Genomic DNA, 12,211 nt, shown 5'->3' with positions numbered 1-12,211 from the left:
ATAAATTCAGAATGAAAGTTTATATCAAGACTGTATAAGAAATTGGAAAAAAATTAAAACAAAGCAAAACCCGACAATAAAATTTTATGTGGACATGGTGGCACATGCTTTTAATCTCAGCACTCAGAGCAAAGGCAGGTGGATTCCCGTGAGTTTAAGGGCAGCAGGGATGCATGGTGAGACCTGTCTCAAAAACCAACAAAACAAAAAGAGCCAGGCCCAGTGGCGCACACCTTTAATCCCAGCACCGGAAATTAACTCAAAGTAGAATTAGTATAGGAGGCAGAGACTGGTGGATCTCTGGTTCAGAGTCAACCTGGTCTACAGCCTGAGCTCCAGGACAGCCAGAGCCACACAGAGAAACCTTGTCTTGGAAAAACTTAAATAAATAAATAAATAAATAGACCCAAAACAGACAAGCAAATGAAACCAAAAACCAATGTTTTAAACCTTTTTTGTGTTCCTCAGAAAGGAGGGGTATATAACTGATTTGTGAGGCACACATGTAAAGTGTCAAGTGCCGCCTGTGGAAGAATAGACACGCAGACTCACGTGTCAACCAGGAGAAGGGAAGAACCGCCGCGAGAAGACAATGAAAAGAACACTTCCTGACAGACACCCACCAGAAAGGAAGAGAGTTCGCAGCAACGTGGGGCAGCTGTAGGGATTTTAGGAATAATGATTTTGAAGACAGAAATCACACAGCCAGTCAGAGGGCAGATGTTTCGCAGGGTTGGGCAAATACGGAACCGTCCATCTCAGGGCCAGTACCAGTATTGTGCTATTTCAGAATGCCAGGACCAATAGCAGCACACAGGCCTTCAAAACTGTGTTTCCTAAGGCCCGAGCTATCTTTATGCAAGAGTAGCTATTTGCAAGTCGTTCACTGTTATCTACATTTGGACCTGTCAAAAACATGAACGGCAGTATTTCTTCATATGATCTCAAGCACCTTAATTTTTCGAGATTTCACAGTGTCGCAAGGAACTCAGGGAATGTTGCTAAGATCCATTGCGACACCAGTTTTTCCAAACATGTATCCATTTCTGCATGTCGGCTCCAGGAAACATAACCACTAGGAAAAAGCAGTGTCAACTGATAACCTGGTGTGGATGTGCCGTCTTATATACTATTCAACTTTGACTGACAGATGGGATCAAGAGGCATAGAATTCCGCCAGACAGTTCAATAATCTGCAAACTGGAAACTCATTCTGAACATGTTCCCTGGTTGTGTTCACTTTTTGCATTTGGAAGCGGTTCTTGCTCATTCTGCAGTTTTGATGATCCCAGCGAAGACCATCTGCCGAACACCCTGAGTCCCAAACCTAAGACAAAGTGCCACAGCCTCTAGAGGAGAAACCTCAGTCCCTCTAGGTGTCTGAATAGATGTGAAAGGGAAGAAACTGGTGGTTTTAGCTGAGAGTGCTGGGTGGTTTCTCATAGCTCTCCTTGTCTGTCCACAACCACCCGAGATCGCTGGGCAGCGCTGACAGAGATTCCACACGAAAGGACAGATGCTCGCATCCTATCTTACTCTACAAATGTTCTGTGTATTTGTTGGGTATAGTTTCTTCTAACGTTAAAAAGGGGAATAAAAATTATGAAAATGTAAAAGTGTAGAAATATAACTCCAGTCTAGGGGTCCCTAACCCTTGCTATGTTTTTAGAGTCATCAGGAAATCTTTAAAACTGACCCCATATGCGCCCCCAGCATTAGTTACATGCATAGGGGTGGGTGGCCCAGAGCAGTCCTCAAGTATCCCCAGGGGGTTCTCCGCGTACTAGTTTGGGACCTGTTGGTTTAGGATACAGGTAGCCTGCATGTGAGGATCACCTGAGCTGCTACCATAACCACCGATATCTGCTCTCCTCCACTGACCCTCATCTATTTTTAAAGTTCCCCAAATGCTCCCACCCTGCATTCAGTGTCCTGGACCACAGCTCTGGCAGAAAGCTGCTACCCAGTTGCAAAGAACATTGATAGTTTGAGGTGAGTTCTTTCATGGCTTGGTGCTCTGTATCTGCTGGTAGCCAAAATACCTATTTTTTTTTTAAAAAAAATCACAATCAGAAGTCGGGCAGTGGTGGCACATGGCTTTAATCCCAGCAGTCAGGAAGCAGAGGCAGGTGGATCTCTGTGAGTTTGAGGCCAGTGGTCTATGGAACAAGAAGTTCCGGGACAGCCCGAGCTACGCAAAGAAGCCCTGTCTCTATAAACCCAAAACAACAACAAAACCACAATCAAGCAAAACATTTTTTTTTTCTCATGAGTTCCTTGAAAGACAGTAATGTTTCCTTCACAGATCTCAAATCAATCTTTTGTTTGAACCTGCTCATCTGGGATGTTGAATGATGTTACAGATCATAATTTGGTAAACTATCCATAATCAATAGCACATGACAAATTTCCTATGTACATTTTAATATAAACTTTCACTAATTCTTGGAGAATGTAGTACTTGCACACCTTGTATTTTATCCGTCCCTCGGGGAATGTCAAGGGCACGGCCTAGATTGCAGGTGGCAAAGGCTGTTTATTGTGGTGGAGGTGGGGAGGGAGCAGGACGAGGAGAGAAGTGTGACACCCTTCTACAAGGTCCAGGTGACTCAGCCTGCTGTGTGACTTCTGGGGAGAGATGAGCAGATGTGTGTTCATCTCTGATAGGACACGATGAAACAGTTCCTCTAGCATAGCTTAGGGAACTGATGGTAACTTAAAGGGGGCATGGGTGACTCAAAGGCAGCTGCGTCATGGAGAAGCCCGCCTAGATGGTCATGGGTACCTGCTCATGACATTTGCATTTCTCGAACTCCCTGCCCAACTTCCAGGTAGTATCACTGGAGAGCTGGCCTTCCTCTGTAGCACGAATAATAAAAACCCAGAGACAGATATTGGGGTTCAAGCTGAAAGATCAGAGAAGCAAAGCAGCCAATCATTAGAGAGAGCTCTTACATCTACAAAATCTTCAGACTGAAAAGAGAGTGAGTTCCTGTCTCATCCTGCCTTATATTCATTTGTCTCTAGAGCTGGGGTTAATGGCATACACCACCACCCCCAGCCTCTAGGGCTAACTAGTGTGGCTGCTGGGATTAAAGGTGTGTGCCACCACTGCCTGGCCTGTGTGGCTGACTAGTGTCGCCAGCTGTGCACTCTGATCTTCAGTCAAGCTTTATGGTTAAATCATAAACAAAATATCACCACATCCCCCGCCCCAGTAATGTATTGTCTATATGTAACCACCTCAGAACTTGTTTTTATTTTATTTTGTTTTGTTTTTTCAAGACAAGGTTTCTCTGTAGCTTTGGAGCCTGTCCTGGAACTCATGCTGCAGACCAAACTGGCCTTGAACTCACAGAGATCTGCCTGCCCTTGACTCCAGAGTGCAGGGCATCTAAGAAGAAAAGATAACCCAGGCGGTGGTGGCACATGCCTTTATTCCCAGCAATCAGGAGGCAGAGACTGGCCAACCTCTGTGAGTTGGAAGCCAGCCTGGTCTACAAAAGCTAGTTCCAGGACAGGCTCCAAAGCTACAGAGAAACCCTGTTTCGAAAAATAAAACAACAACAACAAAAAAATCTAGGTTTGATAAGTTGGAAATTCTTGGTGGGGAAACACGAGCAGAGTTCTGTGAAATATTCTATCACTTTCTTTCTTTTGGTAGGGATATTGTGGCTCCTAAGCACCATACAAACTTGATGACTGTGAATTCGGAGGCTTCTGAGCAGTGGTTCCATGGGGCACATTGAAAGGGAGGAAAGGGGGAGCTAAAATTGGGGAGTGTGGGACCGCCTTTCCTTTCGATTTGCAGGGTGCACACCAGGTATTTGATCTTTAAACCAGGGCAGGCAAGGTGAGTCTGTTGATTTTGTGAATTCTTTCTTCCCTCAGTGAAAATCCTAACTAACCTCCCAGGCAAAACCAGAAACTCTGGTAGTTTCTTTTTAAAGGCAAACAGCTTGTTCTTCCTGTTTTATAATTCATCAGTGCATTCAACATTTAAATTTAAGGGAGAACGGCTTCCTTTTGTTGAGTTGAGACAGTGTCTCTATAGCCCTGGTTGTTTTGAACTATGCAGACCAAGCTGGTTTCAAACCCACAGAGATCTGCCTGCCTCTGCCTCCCCAGTGCTGAGAATAAAAGGCGTGTGCCATCATGCCTGGCTCTTAGGGAAGGATTCTTAAAAAAAAAACTAGAGTGACGAATTTCTCTTAACTTATTTAAAGTAGCTTCTCGCATTCCTGTACATCGAAAGATTAAATGAAGGGCTTGCTAGAGAAACTCCGTATCTGGAATGTGGGAAGACTCCTACGGTGGCTAATAAGACGTCTCCATCGTTTGCATATATAAAGGACAAACTTAAACTTGAGTTTGGAATTTCACGCTGTGCCTCACATAAAAACCCAAAAAAAAAAAAACAAAAAATCCAAGCTTTTATCAAAGAACCAGGCAACCGGGTTTCAAGTGGGTGGGTGTGTACTCAGCGCGGGCGCAGAGTTGGTTTTGTTCCCAGTAGAGTTGACATCGGCAATGGCGACTCGCGGCCACACCGGGGCAGACTCTCTTAGGCTGGCCGCCCAGCCAGGCCAATCGCTTCGGGGACTGACGGGGTTAGCCAAGTCTGGTCTGCCATAGCTGCCAAGAATTTAAAGGGGGTCTAAAAACATGCATCGTAGCCCCCTTTTAACGCTCCTGGGGACTCTGGCTTAAGAAAAAAAAAAGACAGATAAAAATGGAAACAGTGATTTTGTTGTTGTTTGCACGGTGTCTTCATGGTCGCCCCCACAAGGTTCAGTCCACCAGGTCCCCAAGGCAGAGGGAAGCGGAGCAAGGAGGAGGGTCAGCCCGGCGGGCCCAGTCCGCCAGGGCGCGCCCCAGCTCAGCACTCTGCGCCGGGTGACCCAGGAGGCGCGGGGGTGGGGTGGGCGTGGGGCGAAACACCCCCATCCCGCGGCCCGTTCCCCAGCCCGGCCTGTGATTGGCTTGGGGGGCGCGAGTGCCCGCCCCGGCGAGCGGGAGGGTCCCCGTGGGCGCCGGGAGGCGCAGGCGGGGCGGGGAGAGCGGGCCGGGCGGAGCAGGCGAGGGGCGGGCGCGCGGGTCCCGGGGATCGCCGAGCGGGCTTGGGGAGGCCGGGAGAGCCAGCGGCGGGGGCGGGAGCCCGGCGGGCTCAGCGCTGAGCGGGGAGAGAGAGAGAGAGAAAGAGAGAAAGAGAGAGAGCGCTCGGCCAGCCGCCACTCGGCGCGTTCTCGGAGCCGCCAGTCCGCGCGTCCCCGCAGCCTTCCGGGAGGAAGCGGCGCCGCGGCCGGGTGCAGCCTCACCTGCCGGCCCTGCCCCGCCGGGCGGCGCAGAAGGACAGAGGGTCGCGGCCCCGCGACGCATTTCAGCCGGTCGCAGCGTCTAGGACCCCGCGCGGGGCGCCGGCTCCATGGCGACCGGGCTCGGGGAACCCGTCTACGGACTTTCGGAAGAGGAGGTGAGTTCCTGCCCAGAGCGCTGTGTGGGGAAGGGACGGGACCACTCCGCTGTGTGCGTGTCGCCTGCCAGCAGTGGCTCGCGGAATCCGGATGACCCAGAGCGGTCCCGAGCGGTGGGTGACTTGGTCCTTCCTCCTCACTGGGGAGGTGCGCTCCTCGACCCGGGGCTCTCGGGGTGGGCGGAGGCCGCGTGTGCCGCTGCCCCGCGGGTCCCTTTCCTCTGCAAGCCGCGTCTCTCGGGGCTGTTAGGCAACTTTCCTTCCTGGTCATGCCCCTGCAGCCAGGAGTCCGTGACGTGTGTCACGTCTGGGTCGCTGCAGGGGTCTCTGCGTGGTGCAGGCGATCTGGGGATTGTTGAGGAGCCTGGTGGTGTCTCTCCCTGGGACTTTTCTTGCTAATGGGCGCTCGGTAGCGGTTGTGTGCATGCAGATCCCGGAGACAGCAGGGGACACCTAGAGAGTTACGTGCGGCCGCCCCTGGGTCTTGCAAAGTATGGAGCTGGGATTGTGCGTTCCGAACTCTTCTATTTTGGTGTGTGGAGGTGGTCCGAGAAGGAGGCAGGTGCTGCAGGAAACTTAGGGGAAGCTTGCAGCCCTGCCATTTCTCCCCAGTCAAGAGGATTCAAAGCCCCGCACCTCCGGGGTGGGTGGAGAGAGGAAAGCTCCATTGATCTCTTTTATTAATAAAACGAATGAAATAAGCCACACCCCCAAACGGTCGGTTTGACTGGAGAGGGCTTTGTTTTTAAAAAACCTCACTCGCTCATCGCGGTCCCCACTCCCTTGTTTGAAACGATCCTGCTAAATCACTGCTCAGCCCTCACTCGACCAGCCATTCTCGACTCTTATTGGTGTGTTGCTCTGCCAAAAAGGGGGGTGGGAGGCCTGTCGCGGGCGCGGAGTGACAGGCAGGCTGGACGGAGCAGGTAGGAGTGGTTCGCCATCTGGCGGGGTGCGCGCCCAGGTCTGGCTCCCCTTTCGAGAGGTGAATTTACAACCCATGAAGCATTACTCAGCAGGGAGGTATTTCCTATCCTGGTTGTGCATTTCATGAAAAGTGGATGTCTGGAAATTTGGGCTTTCTCGATTTCTCTGTCTTACCCTCGCTCCTTTCTTTCTGAGGTTCCCTCTTTCTCTGGTGATGGGGGTGGGGTTTAAACAGAGTCTATTATCTGAGGCCGATTCACGTTGTGGCTTTGCTTTCAGCAGCTTCCCTACTGGCGTGTGTGTGTGTGTGTGTGTGTGTGTGTGTGTGTGTGTGCGCGCCTTTCACAGCTTTCCTACTGTGGCATGGGGTATGTGTATCTGTGTGCATAGTCTACCTAAGTGTGGAATGAAATGGGTATCTTGTGGTAAGCAGGGCGTGTTGGAGTTGATTTTATTTTTTGATAGTGCTTACTGGATTGTTTATTTTATCAAAGAATGATCACAATGCAAATTAATGTGTGATGTGTTTTTGATTATTTGCCATGCTTGTGTAAAATAAATTGTGTGTGTGTGTGTGTGTGTGTGTGTGTGTGTGTGTCTCGTGTGCTGTTACCTGGAGATGGGTGGAAGTAGACTTGTTTTGTTTACCCCGGGGAATCTCTCTAGCTCCTTGTCTGGAGCTGGAGGGCAGTCCTAGTTCTTGGAGGTGCTGAGATGCTGACGTTCCTGAACAAAGGGCTCCCTGGATGAGGTATCAAGGGAGCTGAAGACAGCTGCGTTTCATCTTCGGGTCTCTTAATTTTTAAAAATAACATGCTTATTTTTGAAAGCTCCTTGAAAGAAATATTTTGAGGCTGTTTTGGAAAACGCATCTGCCTGGAGGAATCCTTCCTGTCCCTGGTGCACGGGCTTTGTTTACGCTGGCAGGCAGTGTCAGAATCCACAGGCTCAGCTCACCACTTTTGTCATCGAGAATCTCTGCTGATCCTGACTGGTGTTGGGTGTGAAAGTGAAGAACACAGACACAAAACCTGAGTGTGTGGGGCTTTTGCCTGTGACTGCTCCTGCATATTGTCAGAGGGACTGTACAGGGAATAGCAAGAGGTGAAGACACTGTTTATCTAGGTCTCGCCTTGCTGTGGGTGGTTCTGTTTAGTTCCTCACACATTGTATATGATCCCAAATTTAAGCCACGTCTGCCTTCCTTTTTCATTTTTCTCTCACCAATAGAAAAGGCTTGCCTTCATATTTCTAAGGTATTTATTTGGTGTGGGAGGGCCCTCTGCTCAGAAAGACAGACAGAACGCCTTCATGTAGTATTAACAACAAATTGTTACATTTACTTGGTTTGTTATGTCTCCCAAATAAGTCTGTAAGCAAACAAATGAGCGTAATTAACAGGCTCTGAAAGCGGGCTGCCCAATGAAATCAATAGCACCAGAGGCTCAAGTTGTGTTAAATAGGGAGGACTAGTGGGCTGCAAGTATCACATGAAGATACTCCTGTAGCTGCAGAGAGGAGTCAGTCTACTTGTAGCCCTCCGAAAAGCAGACACTATACCCAGGGTTATCGGTTATCTTGTAAGTAGACCTGTGTTGTTCGTGTTCGTTGGTGGTGGAAAGCTTTGTGTACTTGGAATGAACTTAGTCCCATCCCAGCTTAGAAAGCCATGGTGAGCTTCATACTGCTATTGGTCAAGCATGTGCTAACCCAGAGCATAGAAGGATGCCAGAGCCAAGACAATGCAGCTTGGGGCCTCAGCCTAAGGTCCAGCTAGGGTACTGAATGAGAAGGATGAAGATGTAGGTTTTGCTCCTGTGGGCCTATGTGCTATGTGTGCACTGTGGCCGAATTTCCTTGGGTGATTTCGAATTCATAGTCTCTCTTATTTAAAGCATGTCAGTTTCAGGAACCAAAATCGAAATTACCATCAAAGGAATTTTGGTATTAAAGGGATTAGCTAATGAACAACAGTTCAAATTCATGGAGGAGGATCAGCTTTGGTTTGGAGTCAAAAAGGTTTGGACTCGTTTCTGCATCTGGCTTGGGTCCTTGCCGGGCTTTTTCTTGTTTGAATTTATTTGTGGCCATCTGCAGCCTATTTTTGGCATGGTTTACTCGGGAATATCATTGTTACTCTTTGGAATCTTTCATTACACCTGAGAAAGGTATCATTTTTGGAGATTATCTATTGGATAAGAGATCAAGAGTTGGAATGACAGCCTTCGGAAGCGGTTAGCTGTGCTATCCCAGCACATAGAGACAGAGGAAGGGATGGGGAGCTTCAGGCCAGCCTGACCAAAAAGCCAGAACCTTGTCAAAAACAAACAGACAAACCATGGAACAAAAATCCTACAGCCCCAAACAAACAAAACGATAAGATTGCTCACTTATGCGTTAGTATTTCTGCAGGCTAGAAGGAGGCAAATGGCATAACAGTGAAGGTCAGGCTGGTGTACGATGGTACTTGGACGTACCTCTTCTTCCATATAAACAACTGTACATCATCTAACGTATGCTTCGTTAAGAACTCTTGAGGTGTGCTGTCATTTCTGGCTGAGGAATGGAAGCTAAGGGAGTTCCAATGAACTGTGTGAAAACATTCAGCGAGTGGGTAGGCCTGCTGGCCCGAGAGCCCGAGTTGTTAAAGTATGCTCCCCACTCTCCCTCTTCATCCAGGTGCCTCAAAAGGTTGGCATAGCTCGATTATCCACGATCGTGCAAAATGAGCTAAACATTATGGGTTGCAAACGAACAGTCCTTGACCAAAATTGAGTGCTAACTCTCGTTAGTGCAGTCTCCATACCGCGTGTTAAAGCCTGGGAGGGTTCATGAAAGCGCTGAGAAGTGTGGCTTCTCTGGGTCACAGCCTCCCCTGGCAATAGCTAGCGCTTTTCTGTGCCTCTCCTGTGTGGCAGTGTGTTACCACCGTTGGCGCTCTTTGCTCTTTGTGACCTTAAGGGTCTCTACTGATTTGTACATAATCATAAACGTGCTAAGGTACACTTAAGGTTAGCTTGGCCCTAGATAGCATTTTGGTTTCGTTTTAAGGCCCTGACCATCTTAAGATGTATCATGATTCTATGTGCCACTAAAAGAAAAGCAAAGATTGCTGTCAGATTAAGACACACTGTCAGTTTTAGTAGGTATCTTTATTTCATGGGTGTTAAAATAGGAAGCAAGGATATTTCAGAGCTGATGAGTTCTTTTAGAAGAAACCTGGTGGTTTACTCTAAGTGGTTGGCTTCAGAATCTCTAGTAGTGGAAGTTTTTGGTTTTCCTTTTTGTTCGGTTCAGAGCCTTGCGTATTAAGCAGATACTTTGCCATTGAGACTGCAGCTTCAGGTTAGCCCTTTCAAGATTTCTGCATCTCTATCTGTACCTGTACCTGCATCCGGGCAAGACTTAGAAGAAGAGGAGCAATGTCAGCTGAGTAGTCTCCGCTGAGCATGGGCAGAGGAGAAACCAGAGCCTCCATGGTGCCGCTCAAACAGCCCTCTGTAAGCTCCTTTCTTAAGTGCCTGGACCAACCCCGGACACTATCTTGGCAGTTGTGGGAGACATTCAGGACAAGACTGCTGTTGGAAGTCACTGCGTGGGTAATGTTTGTGTCCGAAGATGTGGGGGCGGCTAGACTGTCTTCCCAGTCGTGACATTCTCGGTGCTGGGTCACGGTTATGCTTCTTCCTATGCTGCGTACCCAGGGCTGGGCCACCGTGTAGATTGTGACAGAGTTGCTGCGCATTTAGAAAGTAAAACAGAGTCGTTTAAAGACTGTCTGGTTTTGCAGTGCTTGAGCTTGAAGCCATGGCCTCATCCCTGTGAGGCCAGCCGGCTCCCACTTGTGAGCCCTTCTGCACTGCTGTCAAGTGGGCAGACAGAATGGTGTTTTAAATCCCCTCTTCAGAGTTTTAGTTTTCACCAAGAATGCTGTGTCCCCAGCTGTGGCGGCACACACCTGTCATCCCTGCTGTACGGAGGAGGTGGGGCAGGGGGATGGTGGGCTGGAGGTTAGCCAGACTTCATAGTAAGACCCAGGCTCAAGAGAAGAGGAACTGGGGCTGGTTTGTTTGTTTGTTTGTTTGTTTGTTTATTTCTGTTACATTGTTTTATTGTCAGAATGCTCAACTTATTTATTCATTTATGTATTACTGAAAGCAGCTGTTTTAACTGAAGGAATAAGGAATTTGTTGGAAGGGATGGGAGACGGAAATAGCCGCCATGGAGAACTCAGTCAGTCTGTGGGGCTAGGGCACCTCTGAGACAGTGGACACTCTTAACACTGGGAAATGTGTTTCTGAAGGTTGGTTTCAGAAATCTGGGGGAACTTCCATAGGCTTACTGTGTGTTCAAAAGAGGAAGAACTGTGTTCAAGGAAGAAATTCCTGCGAATGGAGTCAGTATCTTTGAGTTGTGCACTGTAAATTGGCGAAGTGGTTTGCATAGGAGTTACCTGTCATTAAAACTGTTTAAAAGTTATGAATCACTTTAGAATGCAACATTATTGCAACAACACTTTTGACTTCCTGGTAAATTAGAAGAACCTGTGTTCATTGCTCACTTAATCACCTCTCTGCTCTGTGTAGTGTTTCAAATAGCTTATTTAAAAGCCTGGACTTAATGCCTGAGGCCCTGGGTTGGATCCACAGTTCTGGGACAAACCAAAACCAAAATCAGAAATAAAGTGGCCGTAGTGACAGAATGAAAGCGTATTATTTAATAGTAAAATTTGTTGTTGTTGTTGTTATTGTTTTAGTTAAAAGGTAAGCTGAACAGATTTAGTTGCTGCCCTGAATTTTGGGTTTTTGGTGAGAGCCAGGAGGGGAGAGACTTGAAGAACAGTGGGGAGGGGTTGGGGGGGGAGGGGAATCTCTCAAGTTTTCAGTTTTGGTGTTGCAGGTGTTGGATTAGATGAGTTTGTCCTTCTGGTTTTTTGTTTTTGTTTGTGTTTTTAAAGGGACGCCTGGTGCCTCCGGCCAGCCTCTCGGCTTCTCTCTCTAGCAGTTGGGACACCTGGCTTTGAAATCTTTGTAATTGGGACTACAGCAAACTTGTGACAGTCCACATTAAGGAAGGTGATCATATTGTAATAAATAATCCAGTGTTGGGATTAGGAAGGGTTCGGGGAGGGTAAACTGAAGGTTACTTCTGACGTAAGGTGTTTCTCTTGCAGGTGGCAGTACAAAGGGATGCTCTTGCTTTCCGACTATAGGTGGCAATGTTTGTACAGCTTGCTGTTTAATGTTACCTTGGGCTCCTTGCTTGTTGGTAGAATTTGGAAATGACAGCATGGTTTAGAGATAAAAAGAGAGAAACTAGATTTTAAAACCAATTATTTCTGTGAAGAACAAACCACTTATTTAATAAAAAAAAAAAAAAAAACAAAAACACCCAGAGTGCTGATTCTCAGGAGACAAGACAGCAAGAGCTATCAATTTCCCGAGTGTTTCCAGGTTCACTTTCCCCAGGATGCATACAACTTCAGGAGAGAGTGACAGGCATTTAGGTTTGGAGAGAGAAATCCCCGCAGCATCCCAGCACACAGAGGTCCTTTCTGCCCCTGGCCTCCCTTGTCTTGTGTAGGGATTGCTGATGCATCTGGCTGTGCTGTGTGTGCCTTTCTGTAATTTCTTGTCGTTGAGACAGAACCAGTGACAACCACTCTAATCTTAGTTGCTAAAAAGATTTTGTTTTTATTTTTCCTGAAACAGGATTTCAGGGTGACTTGTATTCCCGGGTCTACCTTCTAATTTACTGTGGAGCCCGGGACAGTCTTGAACTTCTGATCCTCCTGGATTACGGTGCCACCAT

General features: G+C 47.9%; 1 protein-coding gene across 2 annotated transcripts in view; it reads left to right on the top strand.

Moving 5' to 3' along the window:
* Positions 1–5,172: 5,172 nt before the first annotated feature.
* Nedd4l (NEDD4 like E3 ubiquitin protein ligase) overlaps positions 5,173–12,211 on the top strand; it is a 325,219-nt gene continuing 318,180 nt past the window's right edge. Inside the window, exon 1 of one of the 2 annotated variants that reach the window (XM_087895985.1) lies at positions 5,173–5,473. In XM_087895985.1, coding sequence (XP_087752111.1) covers positions 5,426–5,473 — 48 coding nt within the window. In that variant the 5' untranslated portion in view covers positions 5,173–5,425. The remainder of the gene's footprint in view (positions 5,474–12,211) is intronic. The other variant, XM_087895987.1, reaches the window with a different exon arrangement.

The sequence above is a fragment of the Myodes glareolus genome, chromosome 13 (genome assembly GCF_982192425.1).
Source record: "Myodes glareolus chromosome 13, mMyoGla1.1, whole genome shotgun sequence".
Lineage (NCBI taxonomy): Eukaryota > Metazoa > Chordata > Mammalia > Rodentia > Cricetidae > Myodes > Myodes glareolus.
This window is presented reverse-complemented; position numbering and strand designations above follow the sequence as displayed.